This window comes from Culex quinquefasciatus, chromosome 2 (genome assembly GCF_015732765.1).
Source record: "Culex quinquefasciatus strain JHB chromosome 2, VPISU_Cqui_1.0_pri_paternal, whole genome shotgun sequence".
Taxonomy (NCBI): Eukaryota; Metazoa; Arthropoda; class Insecta; order Diptera; family Culicidae; genus Culex; species Culex quinquefasciatus.
The window spans coordinates 90,754,480-90,781,758 of NC_051862.1; the positions used below are offsets into that span (position 1 = coordinate 90,754,480).

Consider the following 27,279-nt stretch of genomic DNA (forward strand, 5'->3'; position numbering starts at 1 on the left):
AGCTCAAATTGCTGATATTTTTGTTCACAACTATAAAGCTTTAAAATCAAATTTGAAAAATTCACTTCGCGGCCTTTCATGACTACTAATTATTAAAATGAGAGGAGTAATTCGGATAAAAAAGAAACAATTTACACACATTAACTTAGTAAACAAATCAATTCAGGATTCAACCGAATAAAAAGAAATCAAATATCCACTCGTACGGATAAACCACCCCCTTTTCTGCCATTTTTACGACTTTACGATTGCCTTCAACACTTCGATTGCCAAGTGCGGGAACGTAAGCTCAAACGCCTTCCAGCCCGCTGTTTCGGTCATGGCCAGCAGACTGCCGGAATTTTTGCGGAGAAACTCCAGCGTGTGCCGTTTCATCTCGCTGTCCAGATGCAGGTCGGCGCACTTGAGCGCATCCGTGGCGTTCTCCGTCGAAATATTCGCCAGGATGGACATCCGGCAGAGGGTCTTGAGCGTTCCGATGTCGTACTTGTCGGCGGCTGCGAACAACTGGTAGGCCAACGTGGTAAGATTTTGGACCTTGTCGGTGTAGATGTACCGCAGCAACTCGTGGAACACGTCCGGCTCGACGTCGACGATCGTGACGACACTTTTGATTTTCTCCTTCATGGAGTGCTCGAACATGGCGGCAAACACGGGACTTCGGGACGCAAGAATGCCCTTGTACACGCGGAACCTCTTATCTCCGACCTTCACCGTAACATCTCCGAAACGCTGACCGTCCACAAGAGCCCCGAAATCATCAGCGATGCTGCTTGGAGGTGCGGGTTGATCGTTGTTGGTTGATTGGTTATTTTCATGAACAAGGCGAACTTTGGCTTCTATTTCACACGTTATGATCAGAACGTCGTCATGTTTAGTTTTATCAACAAGAAAATCGTTATCGCCTATTTGTGAATGTCCATACGCCATTTTGTCAACGAATCTGTGTTCGATATAATCCACCGAAACGAGAATTTCCTTTTTGGAGTTCTGCATTGTAAATCTAAATTTGGTATTGAGTTGTTTTCCAGGACATTTAAGCATCGTAAGATATAACTCGCAGAATGGTATTCCCTTTCGACATAGGGGATAGAACTGTAATGCCCACTGAATACTTTCTTCCTTGCCGGACGGGAACACTGCTGACTGTTGCATACAGGGGCCAATCTCGGCAGTCCAGGAGCTGAACTCCTTGATTGTCCACGTGAATTTGAACGCTTTACGTTCAAAGAAAGTGACGCTGCTACTTTCCTGGACGCGAACTTTCTTGGTGGGCGCAGAAGACATGTTTATGAGGATCTAAGAGAAAAAAAAAACAGATAGAAGTTCAAAAAAATTTGCAAGTCATAGGGAAATATACCCATTTTAAGCCTTATAAGCTGTCGTGTTTGAATGATGCTGTATAATCTGGAGTGTTCCAGATTACACCAGAAAAATTGTAAAATTACATGGTAATATTATATCTGGGAAAAAAATGTGTAATTTCACCTCTGAAAATGTGTAATTTTACCACTTTTCTGGTGTAATGTCCCTTTTTTTCAGTTAAAATTGAGGTAAAATTACATCATAAAATAATAGCATTAAACGGAAATTTCAACTTTTGTCAGCTCACAGTAAAAAATAATGTAAAGTTGAATATAACCTCTTTAATTATGGGGAATGGGATAGAACCTGTTTAGATTAGATCAAATTATTGATGAAAAGTTACAACCATTTAAATTTTAAAACGGCACTAATTTTAATGTACGAGATTGCTTATAAAAGGGGAAATCGAGCTGAAAATATCCCCAAGGCCATATTTGGAACTCGAGGTATCTTCATTTTAAATGTCAAAATTTCAATGTACGGGAAGGTGGGGCAAGACGACCATATGGGGCAAGAGGAGCAATCGCTAGTAAGGCCGTAATTTTTACAATTTTGATTATTTCCAGTAAGAGGAATTGTTGCTAGCAATGCAATAACACTCAACCCCCGGTGGTTGATCACTTCTTCGTTTGACACTTTTTTAGTTTGTACCCCGTTGGTTGGTCAAAGTCAAACTAAAAAGTGACGAACTGTCACTTTTTACACAGCGCTCACGCACACTATCAAAACAAACGTTTGGTAGTGAGTGTGAACTCCATGTAAAAGGGGTGTCAAACTAAAAAGTGACCCCGTTCATTTGACAACAGTTGGTGTCAAACCATCGGGGTTGAGTGTAGCTGATTCTACTACCACATAACCACCAAAACGACGTAAACGCCACGGGGCATAATATTGAATGAAGTTTTTTTTTTCAAAACCTTTGTTTCCTTATAATATTTCGGTTATTAGGGTTCGTTTTAAGGCTCATTTTATCAAAATGCTATTTGTTGGGGCCGGAATTAAATTTACTCCCTTAAGGACCCCATTCTGCACACGGCCCGAAGATTTGAATCTCTCGCTCTCTAGACTGTGCACACGGCCCCAAGAAGATCTCCCCAACTGCGCTATTGTTTGACTCAATCCCCATTGTTTGTGATAGATTCCCCTAGCTTATATAAACCCCGACCGAACCTTGTAAAACTCTCTTTCTGCAATAAACCGCTACGTTGGTAAGTGTACCGTGACCCCGCTCGACTCGATCGCTATCCACCATCCGAAGAAGTTCCGCTTCCAACTCTAATACAGTCCACTGGCCCTTCCTTCACTGGACTGGGCTCGAAGAGGTGTCTGGCGTAGACATTTTTGGTCGCCTTCGAGCCGGATTCATTCCGGCGGCCTCGAAGCGAACTTCCGCTCTTTACGAGCACTGGACTGGCGCGGTGTGGAGCTCCTGTGCGAGCCGCCGTCGCTCCCGCGAGGCCTGTGGTTGCCTCACCCCGGTGGATATCGATCCGGTGTCGACCGGAAGTGTAGTGAGTGAAGAACAATAGACTCTGAACACGTGTTTGGCCGATAAGAATATCGTGCCTAGTGAGAGTGATAAGAGATTCGGATTCAGTCCGAAAGTCCCCGAAGCTCATCGGAGCATTCGGAAGAGCAAGTGAATGCTGCAAGTAGTGGACGGTCAAGCGTGGCCATACCGGATTCATTCCGGACTCCCCAGAAGCCCCGAAGATCGTGCGGAAGAGCACGGTGGTGAACTTGTGAGCCACCGTCGCTAGTGAATGTGTGTGGACGAAAAGTGTGTGAAAGTGGTTCCTGAATAAGCGTTGCTGATGCCGGTCCATTCGGTAGCCCTGAAGGAACGTGGAGAAGGAATAACTGGGTGAAAGTCGCCATCGCTGCAAAGACAGCGTGGTGCGATCAGCTGAAGAAGAGCTCCTGAAAGCCGCCATTGCTGTGTGGATCACGTGGTGAACAGAAAGAAAGAAAGTGAATTGTGACTTTGGCGTTTCCGGCTTGGCGTGCGGTGCAGAAGCCGCCAATAACGCGCGGTTCACGTGGCGCGGTCGCTGAAAGTGTGGTTCCTGAGCAGTATCCGACCCGATGCGCGCGGTCCAGAAGCCGCCATTTTGTTGCCGCCATCGCAGAGCAAGCAAGCACGTGGCGTCTCTACTGCTGGCACGATCAACCAAGCGGGCTGGAAATCCGGCCAGCAGTTCCTGTAGGTTCTTAAGGTAAGGACCCTTCTGCTGCACGCTCTCGCTCGCCGTTTCTCGAGTTTGGCGTCAAAACCCGCACGAGCACGTGGCTGACATTGCTGGCCAGCCACAGATGGTTTGTAAGTTGGGTTGGAGCGGCTACGGTGAGTAAAACAAACAATTTGTGTGTGTTGGAGCTACCGATCGAAGGATGTCGAAGCTACGAGAGCTGTCGACGCTCGTGCGCGTCACTAGAGCTTCCATCTTAATTATTGAACGTTTTGTGGACGCATTCAATTTTAACCTTGATTGCGAGAAAGTTCCGTTCCGTATTCAACGGCTGGACGAACTTGTGAAGCGCCACATGGCAGCATTAGTCGATCTTGAGCTATCGACAGACGACACGCAAACACGGGAAGAATACACCAACCAGAGAGTGGACATGGAGGATCGCTACAACCGGCTGCGAGACTTCTTGGCGTCACATGGGCCGACTACACCTGATCCGGCCGCTGCGCTCTGTCTGCCCCCTGTTCCTATCCCCAGCGGTTGTTCTGTGTGCTCTCGGCCCCATCGCACAACTGTGTGCGTACAGTATCTACGCTTGCCGTATGATCAAAAGCTCGAAACTGTCCTTCAGAAGAATCTCTGCCGGAATTGTCTGTCGGCCAGCCACCCCACGCGTGACTGCTCCTCGAATCCCTGCTGGCGATGCAGACAGAAACACCACGTCTCGTTGCATCCGCCCTCCCCTGGTGATCGGCCCCCTCTGACGCAGTCACGGACGACTGATGTCTTGCAACTCTCGAGCAAGGAAAGTACCCTCACCTCACCAACACTCACACAAACAGAAACTATCGCCCTCACACCAACCCCTGAACACAACCACCCTCAGCCGGCAGTCCCTTGGGAAGTTCAGCTTGTCCCACTGGGCGCTGCATCTGGAGATTTCCCCGAGATTAACCGGTCTGAAAGAAAGGCCAATCACGATCAATGGTCATCCCTCCCCCATCGGCTCACAATCGATTTAAATGTCGTCTCGCTACAAAGCATCGTCACCGAAGCGCAGCTGCGACGCAGCCTGCGTTGGTGTCCAAGTATCGCTGGCGGCGGTCTCCAGGATTGGCTATTTCGGATACAGTGCACTGCTGGCCCTGTATTCTCCGGAACTCAAAAATCTGAGTTACACGCGCTCGGCACTACTGCCAAGCTCTCTCAGCAACTCACTCCCCTGGCTGGTAGCGCGGTGAACACTCTGGATCACTCGTGCTCACTCGAATCGGTAGCGATCCGGTTCAAGCGCTCTGCATCTCCCAAGCACGGCTCGCTTGAGGATAACGTCGGAACTCGCAAGCTGGACGCCCAAGCAATGCTCGCTGGCGTCACTCCCCCGGATATTATCAAGCTCATACTCTTCTTACTCGGACGATACTCGTCGCGGACGAGATCCCCCAAAGCCCTCGTTGGCTGTCTGCAACTGAAGCGACATGGCGTTCCACCCACAACCTCGCCGTACCGGGCAGCAAAGGAAATCTCACGGACTTGGAACGTAGAAAAAGCTCAGTGGTGGATCGAGGTCGACCCGCTAGTCGACAGAGGTGCACTCCCCGTTGGTGGCCGGCGCGGTCAACCGACAAGCGCCCGGAAGCAAAAGCTGTTTCTCCTGGCAAACCGTTTTTCCCGGAAGCTGACACTGGCGTCTGCTCACAGTCCCCTGCTGCACGCAGGCCCCCCGTTTGGATGTAATACCCGTAACATGGCACGGAAGAAGTTCGACACGAGCCGTCGTGGACGCCCACCCGATCTCAAGCACAAAACCTCCTCTCTCCGCCGAACCGTCGGCACCAAGTTCAACGTGGACAACGTTACGCACCGTACCATAGCCGCAGTACGGGCACTGAAGCACCACCTCCGCCGAGTCATCGGCACAGAAGCTCTCACCACTGAAGCCATGCAGACGGTGCTCTGCCAAATCGAAAGCTGTCTCAACTCGCGGCCGCTGACGGCCGTTTCGGAGAACCCCAACGATGTGACTGCTATCCCAACCGGACATTTCCTGGTCGGCTCCGCTCTACAAGCGATCCCTGAGCCCGACCTCTCCGGTGTCCCTACCAACCGGCTATCGCTGTGGCAAGCGATTCAGCGGAAGAACCAGCAGTACTGGAAGCTGTGGGCAACAAACGCACCGAGGACCTGTACCGGCAAGCTGGTCGTCCTAAAAGAAGACAATCTTCCCCTCTTTGTTGGAGCATGTGCCGCTCAACCGCAGTTCGTCCTGGTCCGGACGGACAGGTGCGGGTCGTGAGCGTCAAGGTTCCGTCGGGTGCTGTCTACTCCAACCCTGAAGGCGACGAGTCGCCCAGCCATTCGGCGAACTACGAAGACAAAAGTGTGAAGTGCTAGCTAGTAAGAAGTGTAGTTTAGTTTAAATGGAATCGGGATTCCATTGGTGGCCGGTATGTTGGGGCCGGAATTAAATTTACTCCCTTAAGGACCCCATTCTGCACACGGCCCGAAGATTTGATTCTCTCGCTCTCTAGACTGTGCACACGGCCCCAAGAAGATCTCCCCAACTGCGCTATTGTTTGACTCAATCCCCATTGTTTGTGATAGATTCCCCTAGCTTATATAAACCCCGACCGAACCTTGTAAAACTCTCTTTCTGCAATAAACCGCTACGTTGGTAAGTGTACCGTGACCCCGCTCGACTCGATCGCTATCCACCATCCGAAGAAGTTCCGCTTCCAACTCTAATACAGTCCACTGGCCCTTCCTTCACTGGACTGGGCTCGAAGAGGTGTCTGGCGTAGACACTATTTTTCCTAGATCAGTAGTGTCCCTACCAATGACTTGCACATATTATAAAGTATTCATTTCAATTCAATTCATTTTATTTACCGAAATAACAATTTTACAATTTGTGTGAATAACTGGTTCATAGAGATTTGGTGTTCCTTGCAACTATTTCCTTTTCAATAACCGTTTGGTAACAGAAGGTTCTTCAAATGCAATTTAAACAAAAACTAGGGAAAATTTGGCCAAAAAACCTAGTGAGATATTATAAAGTATGATTTACGTTTTGGTTATTTTTGTAGAGAGCTTTTAAAAAATCTTGTTTAGGTGGGGCAAGTGTACCATATGGATATTTAGTATGGAAAAAAATACGAATTGCTGCAGCAACATATTTTATTGTGAAAAAAATACATAAAAGTTCTTAAAAACTGATAATCAATTGTTTAAAAAATTGTCCATACACGATATAATAATATCATGAAAATTTACTATTTATCATCTAAGTAATATTTTTTTTCGTAAAAACGGTCATATTTTTAGTAAAATATTATTTTTTAATCTAAAAATGAAAGAAACGTTTCAAATACATCCTAATCTGATGTATCTAAGTGATAATAGTTCAATTGTTAGTAAATTAGCATGTTTTTTCATGCATTGTCTCTCTTGCCCAAACGGGTTGTTCGTCTTGCCCCACTAGTTGAGTAGAACGAACGAAAAATCAAAAAAATTAAAATCAATTTTTTACATTAAAAGCCAGATTTTTTTTTTAAACTTGTTCTATCAGTCAAGACCTGGAATTAGATGATTCTAATAAATCCGACAGATTTTTTAACGTTTTTAATGGGTTATAACAGCATTTCCTCAGCTTGTTACACTTGCCCCACTTTCCCCTAAAAGTGTATGTTTCAATATGTAACGGTTGGTCACAGTTCTTGAACGAACCTTCATTTTAAACTTAATTCCCCAATTAGGTTTTACGCCGACTCGATTTGGAGGTTAGAAAGGAGTGCACTGTTTACATGGACTTAGCACAGTTCGATGCGGTCGTCGATTTTGTTCGGGAAAATTCGTCGACAATCGACGAAGACCATGTAAACAGTGCACACGAGCTGTCAAATGACGTCACGCTGTAAAACCTAATATATCTTTGTCCTGAAAACGACTGAGCTAGCCGTCCATGACAACTCGACGCCAACATTTCAAAAAGCATCATGTACAAACCATGCGTTTTGAGAAAAACGAATTTGAATGTTGAGCATCCATTTTCAATTCCCATTTTAATATAAAAGCAAAATAAGATGTTCTAATGATAACAAACGATGAAAAACGTTGCTTTTATTGATTCTTGATCATCCATATTCAATAAAACATTATTTCCGTAATTTTATTTGAGAAAAACAAACATAACTTCTTTTGAAATCACCAACGTCTATATCACCCTGCTGTCATTGAGGGGGACGCTTTGTTACGATTCGTTTTTCTTCGCCGAATGTACATGGCGCTTTGTTCATGTTGCTTTTTTTTCGTCACGAGGTTTATGTAGTCTTTTGTTTGACAGGTTGACAGGGCTATATAAACAGGGACTGCTGATGGCAGAGATTTTGTTTATGTTACTTTATTTAAAATCATGATTAAACAGACTTCACTGAAGTAACTTTTGCTCATTTTTGGTGGAGAGGTAGCTTATTAGGAGTACTTTCAGAATATGTAATAACCCAGAAAGTGTCAAAATGTACATAATGCCTTTTGAAATGTTACCGTCGAACTGATCAAGTCAAGCAAAACAATGTAAAAGGGCCGAAGCCGAAGTGTAAACAAAGAGTCTATCCTGCTCGTTCCTAATGTAAACGTCAACTGACGTGAGCAAGATAGACTCTTTGTTTACACTTCGGCTTCGGCCCTTTTACATTGTTTTGCTTGAAGTCATTAGTTTCAAATATGAAAATCATAGAAACTCAAAATATGACCCTCCCCCCTCCAAAGGCTGACGCCCTTGGCGGACGCCAACCCCTAGGTACGGCGTTGCCCCCACTGTATATTATTGGACCAATTGCTTTGTTGTGCTCGATGTATTGGGAGGAACGATTTTTTAGAATTATTTCAGCAAAACTTACCAATTAACAGTAAACAGTAATCAAACAGTCACAGTCCGTCAACTCAAGAAAACTTTTCACAAAAGTACAACAGTTTTACAAACTTTTCAAAACTCGCTTTTTATTTCCACGCAACAGCAAGTTGTTTCGTCTTGACAATGACCAATAGAATGAACATCGAGGCGACGCTTAGCGAATCCATCAATTACGTAACATAAGATGTTTGAAGAAAGTTTGCTTGTTAGTGCCAATTTACCAGATAATAAAATTCATCAGCTCAATCACCTTCAAATTTAAATTAGGAATTAGATATGTTATGTATTTAAATTCAAGTGTCTAAACAATTATTTTTACCGAGTTTTTCTCATTTTTTCGGAGCAATTTCCAACGGATGCGACATCTAGTCATAAGTTCTGCAACTCACATCGTTCAGTACCACCCTGATGACCGGGCTGACTTCGCGCACCACGTGCTTCATTCGCAAGTGACATTTCTCGACCAAAACAAAACAACTCCGGCAAATTTGTTTCGTAAGACGATTGGCGGCGAAGTGAAATTCCACTTGTTTGAAGATTTCTTTAGCAAAATCACGTAAAAAGTGCCCAACCGCAATGGTGCTCAACGTGTACAAGTGCGTGCTGCTCGGCGGCAACCTTCAGCAGTGTCCAAAACGTGAGTAATTTGTGTAGTTTTGTGTGCATTGAGTTCAAGAAATATTTTCCCCGCAGGATTCTTCTCGGCATCCTGCCGGCGGCTGCAAAGCTCGGCCAGTTCACTGTTTACGGAAGAGCAGCGGCGTCAGCGGGAGAGTGTAGGCCGAATCGAGAAAATCGAAATCCGCTATCTCGGCACTCCGACGGACACGACACTGATCATGAACCGTGGTCTCTCGACGCCGTACGATTGTGCTAGACGTAATTCGACTGGATTTCTTCCTTGAAACTCTCTTCACGCTAGATTTTTTTTTCTTAGATATTGGTGAAAAGTACTGCCGCTACTCGGCGCTGGCCCTGCTGGACAGCAACACACCGTGGGACATGCGCCGCCCGCTGGAAGAGTCCTGCACGCTGCAGCTGCTGAACTTCACAGCTTCGGAGCCGCACATTGCCAACAAGGCCTTCTGGCGAACCTGTTCGTTCCTGCTAGGTGCGGCCTTGCAGAAAGCCTTCAAACCGGAAGCCGGCCTGTTTCTGCACAGCTTCCCGAAACCGAGCAGTGAGTGATCACTCGAAATAATAGTGCTCAAACAACTTGCAATCATAAACCCCTCCCCATTTCAGTAAAATCCGGCAGCTTCGTCCACGACATTGCCCTCGCCAGGGAAGGTTGGACGCCGACGGTGCACGAGCTGCGCGCCCTCTCCATCGAGATGATCAAACTGTCCCAGCAGGACCAGCCGATCGAGCGGCTCGACGTGAGCAGCGAGCTGGCTCAGGAAATGTTTGCCGACAATCCGTACAAGCGCGAACAGGTACCGAGCATTTCCGCCCAAAACAACGGCCAGGTGACGGTCTATCGCGTCGGGGAGCACGTGGACATCAGCAAGGGACCGATGATCAGCTCGACGGGGCTGCTGGGAAAGTGTACGGTGGCGGCGGTCCATCAGGTACCGCGGAACAGTGCGGACAAGCTGTCGCTGTACCGGGTGCAGGGAGTGGCGCTTCCCGTGGGGCTGAACTTGAACCACTTTGCGTACGGGATTTTGGAGGATCGGGCGAAGAAGTTGGTAAGATTCTAGAGAACTTCAACTTAAATTTAGTTCACTAATAATTCTCGATTTTATTTAACAGAACTCTGCTAAATTGCCAAACGAACCATACGAAGAAAGTGTTGCGGAGCAAGTAGCGTAATTTCTATATCGTTTATAGTTTTTGGATCAACAAATAAAAAAATATTATCAATACGCCGTGTTTTGCTGTTTTTGCCTTCCTCATCTCACTGAGAAAAGGCTTTAAAATCACTCACTTCTTAATTCGACATCCTAGACCCAGATTTAGATTCTTTAAACCACAGATCAAAAGCGGCGTGAATTCATCTAAATTTAGCAGCTTCCCGACCATTTGATTTAAAAATCATACTGGATGGATTTTTGACCTATTCAAATTATAGGTAGATTATAAAATCTTGATTTTTCTTTTTTTTTTTTGACGATCGGAAAATTTGTTTCGTTCTAGAAATTTGAAAATCTGACGAGATATCGTCTTTAAAAAAAAGGTTTAATTGGATTACACCTTTAAAAAATACCAATTTTAAGGCAGCATTTTAGCAAGAAAATCCGATTTTTATAGTCCACAACAAATAATAAAAAAGAATTTCTCGGTAAACCAAGGGGTTTCCAGCATCATGGATTACTGATCAGCCTGAATGAAATTACCAGGATTACTGGAAATATGTTAAGGATTACTTTTGATTCCCCAGAATTACCAGGAATTAAAATAAACTACTAGGAATCACAGAAAAAAAAAATGTGAATTACCTTATCCATTGTCAAGCCTTATGGGAAAATACCGTCATCAGGGGTGACTTTGGGTCTGAGGGGTGAGATTGGGTCATACAAAAATGCTGAAATTTGGTATCCAAAACGAGCCTATATAATTTTCGTTGTTCATAAGAATCACTTTCCCATCGTTAACATACAAAATTCAGGCCTGAAAGGGTGGCACAATCTTAGAAATTTTACATCAAAATAAATAAACAAAACTGGATTTATAAAACGAGTTATCAAGATTATTGTTTAAAAAAGTGGTTTTGTTTTTGTTTTTATCATTTCGTCGCCGTCGTGCTAACTTGTCGTACGTGCATTTTTGGCCAAATTGAGAAAAAAAAATGAAAATTTCATGAATATTGTCCGTTTATTTCAATGGTACACGCCGCGCGGCATTTCAGGATCTGCCAGTTCAGGATGTGCCATAAACATTGTTGCCAGCGATTTTCTGCACTTTTAGTGATTAAAAAACATACCTGGCAACAATGGCAAGCGATTCCAAGAAGAAGAACAACAAAAACAAAACGAGCGGTTTGAGATTTGACAGCGCGCATTTGCCAAAGTGCGGTGCGTCGTTTCGAGGCTGGTTTTCCGAGTATCTTTTTTAGGAATACGCGCAATACCATAACGGAACGCAAAAAATGTTTAAAAAAAAAACTTTGGAAAAGGTTTTACTGTAAAATAACAGGAAATACAGCTAATTTCTACTTTTTTTTAAATAAACTATACTTGAAAAAATTCTTTGCTCTTTTTAATCACGTTAGATTGCATTGCAGCCGGGACCGTGGTGTAGGGGTAAGCTTGGTTGCCTCTCACCCGGTCGGCCTGGGTTCGATCCCAGACGGTCCCTGTGGCATTTTTCGAGACGAGATTTGTCTGATCACGCTTTCCGCCGGACGGGAAGTAAATGTTGGCCCCAGACTAACCTAAGAAAGGTTAGGTCGTTAGCTCAGTCCAGGTGTAGGAGTCGTCTCCATGGATCCTGTCTCAGTGGAGTCGCTGGTAGGCAGTTGGACTAACAATCCAAAGGTCGTCAGTTCGAATCCCGGGGTGGATGGAAGCTAAGGTGTAAAAAGAGGTTTGCAATTGCCTCAACAATCAAGCCTTCGGACACTTAGTTTCGAGTAGGAATCTCGTAATCGAGAACACCAAGGCAATGCTGTAGAGCGAATAATTTGATTTTTTTGATTGCAAATCACGCTCTTTTACCCTAAAAAACAGCCAGGCCAACCGCATTGCATTAACCGCAGAGAGGATTCTGTGTACGGTTCACGTTTCACAGAATCTATAGGGGAAGAATGATGCGTGTATGGAAAAACTAATAATGCAAAGGGTTTTTTTTACACAGAGAATGCATGGACAAAGTTTCATCCAAATTTAATAAAAATCAATGAAAAGTCGATTTCCAAAAAACGTAGAGGAAATTCTGTAGCTGCTGTAATTCTGTAATTTCGGAATACAAACTTTAATATTCTTTGGAATAGTATTTTATTGGCTATATTGAAGTATGTTTACATTGTTTCGGTTCGCCAAGTTCGCCAGCGAATCAGAGATCAGGAACTATCTGCTCTGATTTAGTTATGATTTGACATTACATGTGTTTAAGATTACCTTATATCTTAAAAACTTTAACAACTTCCAACGGTAATTCATCGAGAATCCACTCTAGTCCAATGGATAACAATCTGGGGAAATCAAACTAACGATCTGTTCCGGAACATCCGCCAGTTCATCTTCTGTCTTGACATTTGCCTCAAAGTTTGGCAACGTTTTGTTGCTTTTGACCAACCTGGCCCGTCGATTCTGAAACCAAACCTGAACCTGCGAAATACATTTTTATTCAAGATTAGAAACAAGAAGCAAATATTTGATATTTCATTCTTACCTGCAAAGGATTCAGTTTCAGCGAGCTGGCAATTTCACATCGTTCTGCAAAACTGAGATACTTTTTAGTTTTAAACAGCTCTTCCAAGCTGTTCTGCTGCGTGTTGGTGAAAACTGTTCGGTGCCGAATGGATTTGGGTTCCACGGGTTTCGCCTGGACCTTGTTGACTTGGGAATTGCTTGGTTGGGTTCGCTCTTTCCATCCCGAACTGACTTGCTTAGCTTTGGCACGACGATTCTGGAACCATATTTTAACCTGTTTTGGAGTGAGATTAACCGCGCTGGCAACTGCAATGCGGTCATCCTTCTGGCAGAACTGATTTTTTTCAAAGCGCTTCTCCAGTGTCTGTATTTGGTTGGCCGTGTACGGGACACGACTTGGGGTCATTTGCCAGCATTCCACGTCAACAGCGTCCAGGATAGCGTCACATTCGGATAGGTTAAAGCTTTGGTGTGACTCATGTTTGTTCCCTTTGGATTCTTGACCGTGGCCAAGTTCCTCCGGATCTGCTGGTTCCGGCTTGATAAATACTGACATTTTGTTTATCAGTTATCACAAAATACAGCAAAATAATTGCTGTAACGCAGTTCTGGTCCGCACTTTTTATTTACACTCTGCAATGATGACCAATAACAGTCTTATTCAACAACATGCGTGACCTTGTTTATGCATGTATTCATAGGGAACCACACTGTTAAAAATATTCAGATTTTGTCTGCAGGCGATGACTAGTTAACCCTTTCAGATCTGTTGCGTTGGTTGCGTTATGTATGACCCAAAAATCTTGGTTTTTGAAAAAAAAAAGATTATTTTCGGGGAGCCTCCGGAAAGTTATCATTTACCTACCCCAAGCATGCTTTTTGCTTATTTTTTTCTTATTGAAGTTTATTTTTAAACAATATTTCTCAGACTTGTTGATACCATTTTTAAGGAATATTATATTTCAACTCAGTTGAACGAATCGTCCCTGCGGTAATCTTTGAGCAGTAAGCCTGGTCGCTTCAATGCTTGTGATATTTCTATGCGAGTAATTCTCCACCAACTCACACCCAGACTCCTCTTCAATTTCAATCAGACGTTAACTTTACTTTACTTTGCAAAATTATTAAAAAACACCTTATTTTAAAATGATTTTTTTTTTGTTAAAAATTACAAAATTACCTTTCTGATAGTACAGATTCGAAAAGTGCATTAAAATTCCAATAAAGTGACATGTCTCTCGATTATGGACAGATTAGTAGCGAAAATGGTAGTGATTTTAAATCCATTTTCTTCGGAACTTTAAGTACGTCAATTTCCCATTTATTTAAAACAACGCGTTTTTTTAACATTTTAGTTATGTACTTTTCGATTGCAAGTTTAATTTTACTTTAAAAACTCAAGTCAAAAAAAAACGTTAAATGGAGTACTTTCCATTTTTCGCAATTTTATTTTTATTTCCTTTATTTTTTGCTAAGACACGTTTTTAAAATGTTAAAAAAGGCGTTGTTTTAAATAAAGATATAAGTTTTATTTTAACTATTTATCAATTTAAATTTTTTATCTCACCTACCTGACGTCCATCTTAAATTTTTCGATATTTTTTAAGTAATGAACACTCATGCACTATTTTAAATAATCGAAAAATTTAAATTTGTTAGCAAAATTACAACCTTAACTAGCTTTATCTTGAAAACGGCGAACTTAATTAAATAATACTGCTGTGTACTTTTTGATTGCAAATTTATTTTTATATTAAAAACCAAAATAAAAAAATGAGCTATTTAAAAAAACATATTTTTTTCAGAAAGTTATAACTCCGTGGCAAAGATTGGGCCGTACTTACCTATGACTCAAAAGTTGTGGTGTCTTGGCTCTTAAAACATTTGAAAAAATCAAAAATACGGAAGTTGAAAAATATTTTTTTGTAAATAAATCGGCATTTGTTTTTGCTTTGCTGAATACACCAAATCGTTCAGAAAATTCATCCTAATAGTACTGGTTTCAAATATTTACGTACCATTTTTGTAAGAACAGCTGAAGCTATCAAAATTGGATGGAGCTTTTTTATGGGTGAACCAATGATATGAAATGGCTTCTTTGGTAATAGGGAAGGTCCCTAATAGTTTGTTAAAAAAAGACATATAATATGAATTTCCGGTTTATCGGATAATTGCTCAGTTTTTCAAGTCTAATTCATTTGTATTCTCTAAATTCAATTGTAATTCAATGTTTTTAAAGTCCTGTTTCAAATATTTTTAAAAGTTTTTGTCGATGTACAGTACCGCAACAAGTTTTTTTATTCACTAAAAATTTTGTTTTCGTTAAATCTTACATTTTTTAAAACTAATGATTTCAAAACAACTGCACTGCCCATGTTCGCATAAATGTCCCATATGCAAAAACAGCAAGCTGAGAAAAACGCATTTCCAGAGTTTTTTTTGAAAAGGACCAATAAACTATTGTCTTTCATATGTTTATAGGTCCTAATCAAAAAAAACTCTTGATTTGAAGTTTGTCTCATACATAATGTTACGTGTTAAGTTTTCGAGAAAAAATTGAATTTCATCCTGATTTCAAGGAAAAAGTACTGGATGTTATAGGCTCTTTCGAAAGAGCACAAAATTTTGAACCAAACTGCATCAATAACTCGAAATCGATGAAAATGCATATGGGACATTCATGCGAACATGGGCAGTGCACTACACATTAAAAAATGCAAAATGAAAAAAAAAATTAAATAACGAGCCATAGTCTCACCATTTGAATGAAAACTGTTTAAAAATGCATTTTACGCAAGGTAGTCTAATCGAGTTTAGTACTTTTGCAATCATTAGTCTAAAATAATGTAAGATTTGACGAAATCTGAAAAATGTAGCGAAAAAATGCGCTACTGTACATTGAATATTTACAAAAAAAAATCAAAAGATTTTTAAATAATCATAAACATTCTAAACATTATTCTTAGCGTAGGGGAATGCAATTTCAATTGATTTCAGATGATTGCACTTAAATTTCCATTGAAATTTTGAACTTTTTTGAAATGATATTTTTTTGCTTCCTGATTTTTCAGACCGAAAATAGACAAAAGTTCAATAATCTGAAGAGAAAAACATACTGCGCAATAAACCGTTTCCTAAAATCTCTTCCCACGCTTTATAAAATGCATGTCCTTTTCAAATAATCCATCAAACCCTGCATTCCACCCGTGATGGTGTGATGGCGGGCTCAAAACGGAATTCGTTAAACCGATTTATGGTTGTGTGCCCACGTCGGTCGTCGTCCATAGCGAATGCATTGCATATTACACAATCGTCTCTTCACATTCTATTCTCACGATTCTCCGATAGTCCTTTAGAACGCGGTCCGCGCGAGAACTCATTCGTTTCGGAACCTTTCCACCGAAAGGACGTTCTATAGTGAAAGTGTTGAGTGTAATAGCTAATGTTTTATAAGTGTTAAGTTTTTATTATAATAATGCGGAAATTATTGTTAGTTTTGGGTTGCTGCTTTGCAGCAGGTGAGTTAAAATTGAGTTATGTTTAAGCATATGATATGAAATTGAGCTAAGTTTGATTTTTTATCACTTGAAATCGTGTAAAATAAGAGAAATATATTTTTTTTTTTGGCAACCAATAGTAATCATCTAAGTTTCTTCAACTGCTTAAAATTTAAACAAGTACAAAAAAACTCACTTTCACCATTTTCTTTGTACTTTTTATGATCCTCCATGCTGACGCAGCCATTTCTTTATTGTTCAAAACTTCTTATTGCGCGTTCTTTTTAATCTATTTCGTTCTCGCTGGTTGACCCGGTCTCGGACAATCACACTCGAACTAGTATTATTTGTATATACAAAAGCGCGAGTGCGCTATAACACAACTGATGGTGCCGGTCGCGATGGACATTTTGCGGTAAACAGCAACAAGTAGAGAAGCAAAAAAGGGGGCAAAATGAGGTGGTTGAGAACCTGATGATAGATCTAGAAAATAGTTTTAGAATTCACCAAGAATTGAGTTTGATTTAGTTCAGAGCTATAAAATCTCTAGATTGATATCACAAAAAAATCAAAAATCAAATTATTCGCTCTACAGCAGTGTTTCTCAACCGGTGAGGAATTCCCCCCTGGGGGGGAATTTGGCCATTCTAGGGGGGGAATGAGGGTTCAATAGAAATTCAATGTCTTTATCTGACACATTCCTTGCATTTTTCAGTTTCTTTGATTAGTAATAACAACATTTGTTTTTTCCCAAAAAATAATTACTAAAGTTTCAATTTGTGTTGATTTTGAAATTTCTTGAAACAATAACATGATTTTTTATATATTTTTCAGGCATTTGTATTTTTTTGGACACAAAACATTTTTTTGTAACAGATTTTTTTGTTTTTTTTCTATGAGATTTTTTTACACATTTAAAGAGCAACTTTTTCAAAAATAATTTGAAATTGAAAAAAAGTTTTTCAAAGAAGAAATCTGTCTTCTGCCGCAGATAATTAATATATTTTTTTATATTTGTACATATTTTAAAATTGTATTTATTTATTGTGATTTAAACGAAAAGAAGCCTAAAATAGTGGCTTTTCTTGTTCATGAAAAATTGATCAAATGAACAAACAATCTATCAAATTCAAACCTGCGAAATTGTCAAATTGTCTGTAAGTTTTTTTTTTTGAACAAAAATGAAATTTTTCCAAATACCTACTATAGTTTATTGCGTATATTACACATTAATTTGTTATGAAAATTGTCATCTATTTGCAAACTTAAAAAAATGGAACTATATTTGTGCATTGATACCAATAAATTAAAAATAAGGGGGGGGGAGGGGGGGGGAATGAAGTTCTTGCAAATCAGTCAAGGGGGGAATGGATCGCAAAAGGTTGAGAAACACTGCTCAACAGCATTGTCTTGGCGTTCTCGATTGCGAGATTCCTACTCGAAACTATGTGTCCGAAGGCTTGATTGTTGAGGCAATTACAAACCTCTTTTTACACCTTAGCTTCCATCCACCCCGGGATTCGAACTGACAACCTATGGATTGTTAGTCCAACTGCCTACCAGCGACTCCACCGAGGCAGGACCCAGGGAGACGACTCCTACCCCTCCTGGACTGAGCTAACGACCTAACCTTTTCTAGGTTAGTCCGGGACCAACATTTACTTCCCGTCAGACGGAAGGCGTGATCAGACAAATCTCGTCTCGAAAAATGCCACCGGGACCGTCTGGGATCGAACCCAGGCCGACTGGGTGAGAGGCAATCACGCTTACCCCTACACCACGGTTTCCCGGCAGATTGATATCACAATGTAATGTAATTTAAACTCTCAACAGATTTTTTGAAAGTTTTGTTCTTATTGAAAGTTTGGCTTGAAATTTGATAATAATATTGATTCAATTTTAACATTGTTGTACTTTGAAAAAATTAAATCAAACGTAGACAAAGAGTCTAAACTAATTACACATGGGACAATCATGCGTTTGTGGACAGCTGTATCTCCATAAAATCATAACCGATTTTGCTGCATTTTATTAGAAAAATCTCTCGAATGATCTCTTACAGTGGGTAAATGTGCTATTTGTTCAATAGTGTATGTAATTTCTATTTTTGAACTTTTGCTCAACAAAAAATAAAGATAATAATAATATACAAACATAATATGGGTCATTCCATCTGAAGCGGAACAGCATTTGAAAATTACCCTCTCCGATCCTGCTCAAATTTGGCAGGGCTGTTGATACTATCAAAACATGCAAGAATCCCGAATTTCATCCAAATCGGACCACCCCCTCCATATTTGTACCTCCCCAAAAATTCGACTTTTTGGCGATTTTTGACCAAACCTCCTAGTTTGAAACGGCGATAGCTCAGGAACCACAAATCTTAGAAGATCGGTCTTAGACTCAATTTTGAAGGAAATTGGACGTAGAATCCATTTCCGTGATCAAAATGTTGATGATATTTATTTTTTCTACCTGTATTGCGCAATTGAAAACTTTAAACGGCCGTATCTCAAAACACCCCAACTTATTTTTTTTATTTGACCTCACCATCGTGTTCCCCGGCCAATTTTACATAAGAATCACCTATCGACAGAAATGAATATGTTTCGTTCCAGAGATATCGAGTTTTAAAGTTTTGTGTTTTCGAGATTACCTACATCAGCTTCATTCGCCGCATCTGCTAGAAGCACACAGGCGGGCTGATCAATAACTGCTACCTGGCCATTTATTGAAATAATATTTCATCATAAATAATCTTTATCAAATTGGGCAAAAATTAACTGTATAACACTGTAGGAAACTGGAGTTTAATCACGAATGTTTATTTGCTCAAAAAAATGAATGAAGTGAATTTTCTGTGTTAACCCACAGGACAGAGCAATAACGACACACAGTAAAGGGCAGAATTGGATTCCGACGGAGTGAGAGGAAAATGCAATTAATCTTGTTAGTAACACTGAACAATAAGTGCACGATACATTATTGAGTAAAAAATATGAATTAAAATGAATAAAATTTGTTGATACGTTGTACGCTAGTGAAGGACGATCACAAAGAATAGGAAAAGGATTTCTGGAAAGTATAAAACTGAAAAGTATTAGAAAATCACAAAGTTTGATCTGCTGCATAGCGGCTAATTCCCCAAATTTAGTTGCGATGATTTCGACACCGTCCGAACAACAGTGTTTTTTTTCTTCTATCATTCTTGGATTCTTGGAACACAATACGGCTGCTGTCCTCACGTATAAGGATTTTTTTTTAAATTAAATGTACCTTGACCAAAGTCATCTTTTAATCAAATGGAGCTGGCTCACAATATAAAAATTGACTTAATATGATCAATCTTTTAAACCATAAATCAGATTTGCCAAATTATGGTAAAGTGTCAATAATAAACTATAATAATAATAATAAAGCAGGTTTTGGGGTTTTTGCTGAATGGCACTATTTTGCTACTCATGATACATACATCATACATGATAAAGGCCCTAGTCATGGCCTCGGAGGTACTCTAAAACGGTTAGCAACACGTAAAAAACGGTGCATATAAAAATAACCCAATAAATATTCCTTTCACAAAAATAGATTGATCAAGGTAGGGGAACAGCATCTAATTCCAGCGTTCCTCTAATGTTGTCATATCAGCGCTTTGGCATTCAATTACAGCTGATTAACATTCCAACGCCCAAGGCTCCAAAAAAGTTGGAACGGTAACTTCAACTCGCCGGTTCTCAGGCATAACTCAACCAATAAAGATGATTCTTCTTTCGAGTGATTTGTTAGGCTGTCTAGATGATTCTAGAACTGTGCAGAACTTAATTTGATCAAATCTGTAATTTTTACGATCAAAAACATCGTTCCAACTTTTTTTTCGCATGTAAAAAAAAAGTCGTTTTTAAAAAAGGTGGAACGATGTTTTCGGTTGCAGAAATTACAGATTTTATCAAATTAAGTTCTGCAAAGTTTTAGGATCATCTAGACATTCTTACAAATCACTGGAAACAAGAATCGTCCCGATTGGTTGAGTTATGCCTGAGAACCGGCGTGTTGAAGTTACCGTTCCAACTTTTTTGGGAGGCTTGGGCGTCCGTGTAAGTTGGACATGCGTTGGGCGTTCCAGTGTTAAAAGCGTTTTCAACTGAAATCGAGTGATAAATAGCTTTATAAGGAGTGAACAAGCAAGTTTCTGTTTTGCAAAATTTGTTGTTTGAATAGTGAAAATTAGCAAATTGGACGAAAATAGGAGCGAGGACTCAACCTGCCAAACATACGAGAATTTTCCCTATTAGCCATTTGAATAAATATTTGCATAAAATTATAAAAATAAAAATTATAAAAAAGCCATTTGAATAAATATTTTCGTAAAATTATAAAAATATAAATTAAATTAATCATCTCCCAGAACAACAGGTAGCAGTTATTGATCAGCCCGCCTGTGTGCTTCTAGCAAATGCGGCGAATGAAGCTGATGTAGGTAATCTCGAAAACACAAAACTTTAAAATTCGATATCTCTGGAACGAAACATATGCATTTCTGTCGATAGGTGATTCTTATGTAAAATTGGCCGGGAAACACGATGGTGAGGTCAAATAAAAAAAATAAGTTGGGGTGTTTTGAGATACGGCCGTTTAAAGTTTTCAATTGCGCAATACAGGTAGAAAAAATAAATTAATCAACATTTTGATCACGGAAATGGATTCTACGTCCAATTTCCTTCAAAATTGAGTCTAAGACCGATCTTCTAAGATTTGTGGTTCCTGAGCTATCGCCGTTTCAAACTAGGAGGTTTGGTCAAAAATCGCCAAAAAGTCGAATTTTTGGGGAGGTACAAATATGGAGGGGGTGGTCCGATTTGGATGAAATTCGGGATTCTTGTATGTTTTGATAGTATCAACAGCTCTGCCAAATTTGAGCAGGATCGGAGAGGGTAATTTTCAAATTTGCACTTTTTCGTGCACAGTTGAGATGGAATGACCCATATACAAACATGTAAATGCTTTTTTACCGATTATGGATCAAGGTTATTGAAGATTAATCTTCAAAATAAGATAAAATTAAACTAGAATCATCCTAATCGTTAAAAAAAATCTGAATTAGGAATGTTTGATGTTGCTTTTCCGACGATTTGAACCTTTTTGGTTCAGCGAGGGTTAATATGTAACACGAAGTAAAAACAACGCAGGCAAATGCTATTTAATTATTATTATTAATTGCACTTAGGCCGTTGCAAATATTTGTCAAAGTTTATGTCGCCCCCCCCCCCCCCCTTCCTCTTTATTGTTGGCCCGAATAATCAGGGGGCAAACAAAAACATTTTTTCGAAAAACTTTAATCCACTAAAAACCAGTTAAAAAACATTTTCCTGCGTTTATAATCATATTTAGCATGTTTGCACTCCTTTGAAAACATTTTAAATTTTCATGAAATACCAATGTACAGTCCCACGAAGTGTTTTTTTCGCAAAAAAAATTCCCTCAATACATTGCACAGTGGTGGACAGTGGATTTTCAGAAAAATGGTGAAGATGTGAGCTTTGGTGTCTTTAGAAGAGCTGTTGCAAATGAAAAGGGGTTACTTTTGATTTGGTTGAAAATTAGGGTGGTTCACGATTAGGGCGATTTTGAAAATCTAGCTTTTCAGGAATATTTTTGGGATTTTTTCGTGTTGTAGAAAGTTGTTGAGCTTGCCAATTAAAGCAACTTTGTCGAAGACACCAAAATTGTATCTCGTAATCTACGCCTTCTACGACCAAATTTATAGAAAGCATCTGAGTCTGATCAAACCTTCAAAAATCAGTTTTTTAAAAGTGGCAATTCAGGGTTAAGTTTTAGAGAAAACTGGTATTCGGTACACTTTTAAGTGTCAAAAGTTACAGCCATTTTAAGGTAAAAAAGATGCAAAATTAAAACCTAATATCTCGAAAATGCGCAAGCCAAATTTTAAGCGCTAGGTTGGATTTGAAAGAGGAGATCCAGCACTAGAAACGCTGAAAAAATCTTGGCGGTGTTTTTCTTTAAACTAGAGATATTTTCATTTGAAAAAGTCCAATTTTCAAGGGAAACCCATACAGGACCACCCTAACGAAATTCGAAAATTATCCAGATATATGTTTTTCCATGTAATTTTACCCGCTAAATCTGAATCTGCCCTCAGAATTGAGTCAAATTGTCAGCAAATCGATTTTAGGTAATATTTTGGGTTTCCATGTAAAATTATGATTTAAACCCAAAAGAGGACCAAAAATCGATTTGGTGACAATTTGGCTCAATTCTGAGGGCAGATTCAGATTCAGCGGAAAAATTACACGGAAAACATATATTTGGATAATTTTCGAATTTCGTTAGGATGGTCCTGTATGGGTTTCCCTTGAAAATTGGACTTTTTCAAATGAAAACGAGTTTAAAGAAAAACACCTCTGAGATTTTTTCAGCGTTTGTAGTGCTGGATCTTTTCTTTCAAATGCAACCTAGCGCTTAAAATTTGGCTTACGCCTTTACGAGATATTTAGGTTTTAAATTTACTTAATTTTGCGATCTGGACCACTGTGCATTGATATTTTGAAAACTTATGATTGGAATGCAACTGGACGTGTGTAAAATGCATTTTAAAACACTTTTTTCATCCAAATGTTGAAACCTGGCTTGTAATTTAAATTTTTATATTTTGACAAATTTTTTTGCAGTTTATTTTAATCAATTTTTGATATTTAAAAAGCAATGTAAAGAGAAACTCTTACAATTAAAGAAAATTTTAGGGTTGGAAGTTTGTCTTGTGACTTTGCCATAGTTTTTAATTAGGCATTTTTTCAGGAGTCAACTTTGGCAGTGTTTTTTTTACTAGCATTTTCAATATTTAAAGTATAAAAAAGTATACAGTAACTTTTGTAGTGTCCCCAAACTATACCTCTACACAGCAAAAAATCCGATGGTAAAATCGCATGCAAAAGCATGCACATCACTTTCGTCAAAATAAACACTTAATATTACACACTGCATGTACAGTTTTTGCAACACACAAAAAAAAGTTGCAACCGACGGGATTCAAACCCAGCACCAACAGTAAGGAATGGCGCCTTTGCCCACTCGGTCATCAGACCGATGTAAAGTTGCATGGATAAACGCATATATGAGCTTGACATTTCGGTCAAGTAGGTTTCCCATACTGATGGGCTACATATTTCGGAGTGTAAAATCACATAAAATTGCATAAAATAATGCAATATTTATTTTACACCCAGGCCTTTTACACGCAGCTGGATTACTACTTTTTTAGCTGTGTACGCACAATGGTAGTGGTGCCATTATATAGCAGAGAATTTGAGTTTTGTTTTGGTTTTTGACTAAGCAATGCCTTGAATTACACACTATTTTATAACTACATACACAGCTGATAATCATTCTTAAATTTATTACTGAATTCTACTTAAACAAGTAATTTGTCGTATTATCGACATTTTTATATCTTTAGTTTATTTCGTTTTAGTTTTAAATTTAGTTGTTAGTTTTTAGTTTTAATGAAACATAAGGTCCTTATCATTTAAGTCAATGTATACAAAAAAGGTTGTACCTTCGGTATATTGTTGAAAAATAAAATACAAATACCACAGCTAAAAAAGTAGTAATCCAGCTGCGTGTAAAAGGCCTGGGTGTAAAATAAATATTGCATTATTTTATGCAATTCTGTGTAATATTACACCCTGAAATATGTAGCTCATCAGTATGGGAAACCTACTTGACCGAAATGTCAAGCTCATATATGCGATTATCCTTGCAGTCTTTCATCGGTCTGATGGCCGAGTGGGCTAAGGCGCCAGACCTTACTATTGGTGCTGGGTTTGAATCCCGTTGGTTGCAACTTTTTTTTTGTGTTTGCAAAAATTGTACATGCAGTGTGTAATATTAAGTGTTTATTTTGACGAAGGTGATGTGCATGCTTTTGCATGCGATTTTACCATCGGATTTTTTGCTGTGCAAATACAAATGTGAAAAACAAGCAAAAAATTGAAAAAGTGTCTGTAAAACCATGAACAAATTAGATGGGCAATATGTTATGATAGGAGGTGGTAGAATAGGAAAAATACTACCAATAGCAAACAAAAACTAAAGAAAATAAATGCAAATTAAAATACTAAAAATAAAACAATAATAAAACAAGATGCTGTCATGTTGTGATAGGAACGCATGGTACTTCAAGCAACAGCAATTTATCAACGCTTTCCTCCCTTCCGCCACCCAGCTCTCGCCACCAACCCGCCCAAGTGGCCGAACGTGTACTCGGTCAGCGGCATCCTGAACATCCCGTACGCCGAGATCAGCGAGCCGTTCTACGCGTGGTTCGACCGGGACAACGGCCGCTCGCGGATCGACTACTACGGCGGCATGGTCAAGACTTATCAGCTGACGAAGGCGGGCGAGTACGGCACCAGTCTAAAGGTCGCCCCGGTCAGCACCCGCCAGCAGCTGAACAAAGAGACCTGCCTGCAGGTCAACGGATCCGCTGATAATGCTATCGAGGTGCAGAGCATTCTGCCGAACGCAAAGGAGTTCAAGCTGGAGGGTGAGTGTTGTGACGAGGTTTTTGTTTGGGGGGTTTATGACTGATGTGATTGCGTTTCAGGAACCGAAACCCGAAATGGATTCACCTGCGACAAGTTCACGCTGATTGTGGACGTTGGGCAGAAGCGAAACTACTATTACCTGTGGGTTCGGTACATCAAGTCACCGAAGTATCCGGCATCGAGGATGCCCATTCCGGTGCGGTACGAGATGAAGGGTTACAACACGCTGCTGGGATCGCATTACGATCACTACTACATCGATTACGACTCGTACGAGCACCAGGATATTCCGGCTGAGGTGTTTGAGGTGCCCGTTGGTGAGTTGAACAATACTTTATGCCTCTTAACGGTTCATCATGTTGCTCAAGTGTTGACTTTTCGTGTTAAAACTGGATAAAAAAAATAAACATTTCTAATCCCCAGCTGACCCCTGCGTCGGATTTCCCGGCCCCGGCAACGGCCACTACGCCACGTTCAATCCGATGAAGGAGTTTATCCACCCACGGTCGGAGGAGCACCTGCAGGACGAGTTCACCCGGTTCAAGTACAAGCACGGCAAGACGTACAACGGCGAGAAGGAGCACGACCGTCGCCAGGACATCTTCCGCCAGAATCTGCGCTTCATCCACTCGCACAACCGCGCCAACAAGGGCTATACCGTGGCCGTGAACCACCTGGCCGACCGCACCGATGAGGAGATCCAGGCGCTGCGTGGGTTCAAGTCTTCCAACTCGTACAACGGAGGCCAACCGTTCCCGTACAACGTGAAGGACTTTATGGACGAGTTGCCGGAGTCGCTGGATTGGCGCATCCCTGGGGCGGTCACGCCGGTGAAGGACCAATCGGTTTGCGGGTCGTGCTGGTCGTTTGGAACTGCTGGGCACATTGAGTCTGCATACTTTTTGAAAACGAAGAAGCTGATGCGTTTCTCGCAGCAGGCGCTGGTCGATTGTTCGTGGGGTTACGGAAACAACGGATGTGATGGCGGTGAGGACTTCCGGGCTTACCAGTGGATGATGGAGGTTGGAGGTATTCCATCGGAGGAGGAGTACGGCGGATATCTGGGCCAGGATGCGTACTGTCGGTTGGAGAACAAGACTCTTTACGCACCGATCACGGGTTGGGTTAATGTGACTTCCGGAGATGCGGATGCCATGAAGTTGGCGCTGTTCAAGCACGGACCCCTGTCGATTGCCATCGATGCCGGCCACAAGTCGTTCAGTTACTACGCGAATGGAGTTTACTACGAGCCGGAGTGCAAGAACAACCTGGATGGACTGGATCACGCCGTGTTGGCAGTAGGCTATGGAACGCTCAACGGAGAAGATTACTGGCTGATCAAGAACTCGTGGTCGAACCTGTGGGGCAACGATGGGTACGCACTCATGGCCATGAAGGATAACAACTGTGGCCTCGCAACCGATGCGACCTACGTACTAATGTAGAGAGACTGTCGTGTTTCTTTCAATTCTATTTTAAATAAAACAATAATACATTAGTAAACATTAGTGTAACAACATCTCACGACTAGAGTTTTATTGCGATTTGTCTATTTTTGCTTTGGTTCTTCGAAACGCCTACAAATATCACAGTCTTTATTAGAGTTTAAAATTGCGTTATGGCACTTTGAGTATTCAATGTAATCTCTCCCTAAAACAAACACAAATTAAAAGTCCCACCAAATAACATCCCAACTTCAAACCAATCCAAGCAGCCCCGCTATCGACGTTCAGCTTCACCAAGTTGGCCACGATGAGCGCACTCAGATTCAACTCACTCGTAATCCTATGGCTCTGAGTTCTAATCAAAGTAACCAACTTTTCCGCTTCCCTCGTGCAAATCTCCGCCTGCAGCGCGTTCGGATGCCTACTGAGATTCTCAACAATCACGTAAATATCGTTCTCAAAGGTCAACTGACCACTCAGTCGACATTCCACCGTCTGCAGCAACCGCTCCAGCGACCTCAGAATCGACTTCAACGTCAAGTTCTCCGTGTCGTTCCCCTTCAACGCGTACAACGCTCGATCGACCTGCTTCCTCGAAAACACGACCCTCAGCGCCGTCCCACAAACGGGACAGCACGCCCCCGGCGGAAGCACCAGATTGCACTCGTGGGCCTTCCACTTGGGACACTTGATCGAATTGCACTGCGCCTCCAGCGTAGAGCCAATCACCCCAATCTCCTGGCACGGTCCGAAGTAGTCCACCGTCGAGTAGTCACTCCAGGCCTCGCACTCGCTGCGGTACGTGATTCCGTTGACGCCGCACACCTGGCTGTGCTTGCGCGACGTTTCGCATCCCTTGAAGTACTTGTCCTGGTACGCGTACAGGCCGCTGGATTTAACCAGGTCGCACACGGTTGGGTAGAAGTTGAGATTGGTGTCGCGGATCGACGTGATGACAGAGCAGTTGGCGGAGGCGAGACTCACTGAAAGCGGA

At 41.1% G+C, this 27,279-nt stretch overlaps 4 protein-coding genes across 6 annotated transcripts in view; 2 read left to right on the plus strand and 2 right to left on the minus strand.

Annotated features, from left to right (window-relative positions):
• Positions 1 to 234: 234 nt before the first annotated feature.
• LOC119766101 (speckle-type POZ protein-like B) lies at positions 235 to 1,287 on the minus strand. The gene is made up of 2 exons (XM_038250492.1): positions 1,109 to 1,287; positions 235 to 769 (listed from the first exon to the last, which is right to left on the minus strand). Exons 1-2 carry the CDS (start codon positions 1,285 to 1,287, stop codon positions 235 to 237), a joined length of 714 nt encoding a protein of 237 aa, XP_038106420.1.
• A 7,632-nt stretch (positions 1,288 to 8,919) lies between these two features.
• Positions 8,920 to 10,340, plus strand: LOC6050959 (39S ribosomal protein L39, mitochondrial). Its single transcript, XM_001867437.2, has 5 exons — positions 8,920 to 9,103; positions 9,160 to 9,345; positions 9,404 to 9,646; positions 9,712 to 10,157; positions 10,222 to 10,340. The coding sequence occupies exons 1-5, from the start codon at positions 9,043 to 9,045 to the stop codon at positions 10,279 to 10,281; spliced, it is 996 nt and encodes a 331-aa protein (XP_001867472.2). The 5' UTR covers positions 8,920 to 9,042; the 3' UTR covers positions 10,282 to 10,340.
• A 5,802-nt stretch (positions 10,341 to 16,142) lies between these two features.
• LOC6050957 (digestive cysteine proteinase 1) lies at positions 16,143 to 26,364 on the plus strand. The gene is made up of 4 exons (XM_001867435.2): positions 16,143 to 16,300; positions 24,519 to 24,839; positions 24,900 to 25,157; positions 25,264 to 26,364. Exons 1-4 carry the CDS (start codon positions 16,258 to 16,260, stop codon positions 26,283 to 26,285), a joined length of 1,644 nt encoding a protein of 547 aa, XP_001867470.1. The 5' UTR covers positions 16,143 to 16,257; the 3' UTR covers positions 26,286 to 26,364.
• The window catches only part of LOC6050956 (reversion-inducing cysteine-rich protein with Kazal motifs), a 39,123-nt gene continuing 38,182 nt past the window's right edge, over positions 26,339 to 27,279 (minus strand). For all 3 annotated transcript variants that reach the window (XM_038252562.1, XM_038252561.1, XM_038252560.1), the window contains exon 7: positions 26,339 to 27,268. In XM_038252562.1, the coding sequence (XP_038108490.1) occupies positions 26,475 to 27,268 (794 nt within the window). In that variant the 3' untranslated portion in view covers positions 26,339 to 26,474. The remainder of the gene's footprint in view (positions 27,269 to 27,279) is intronic.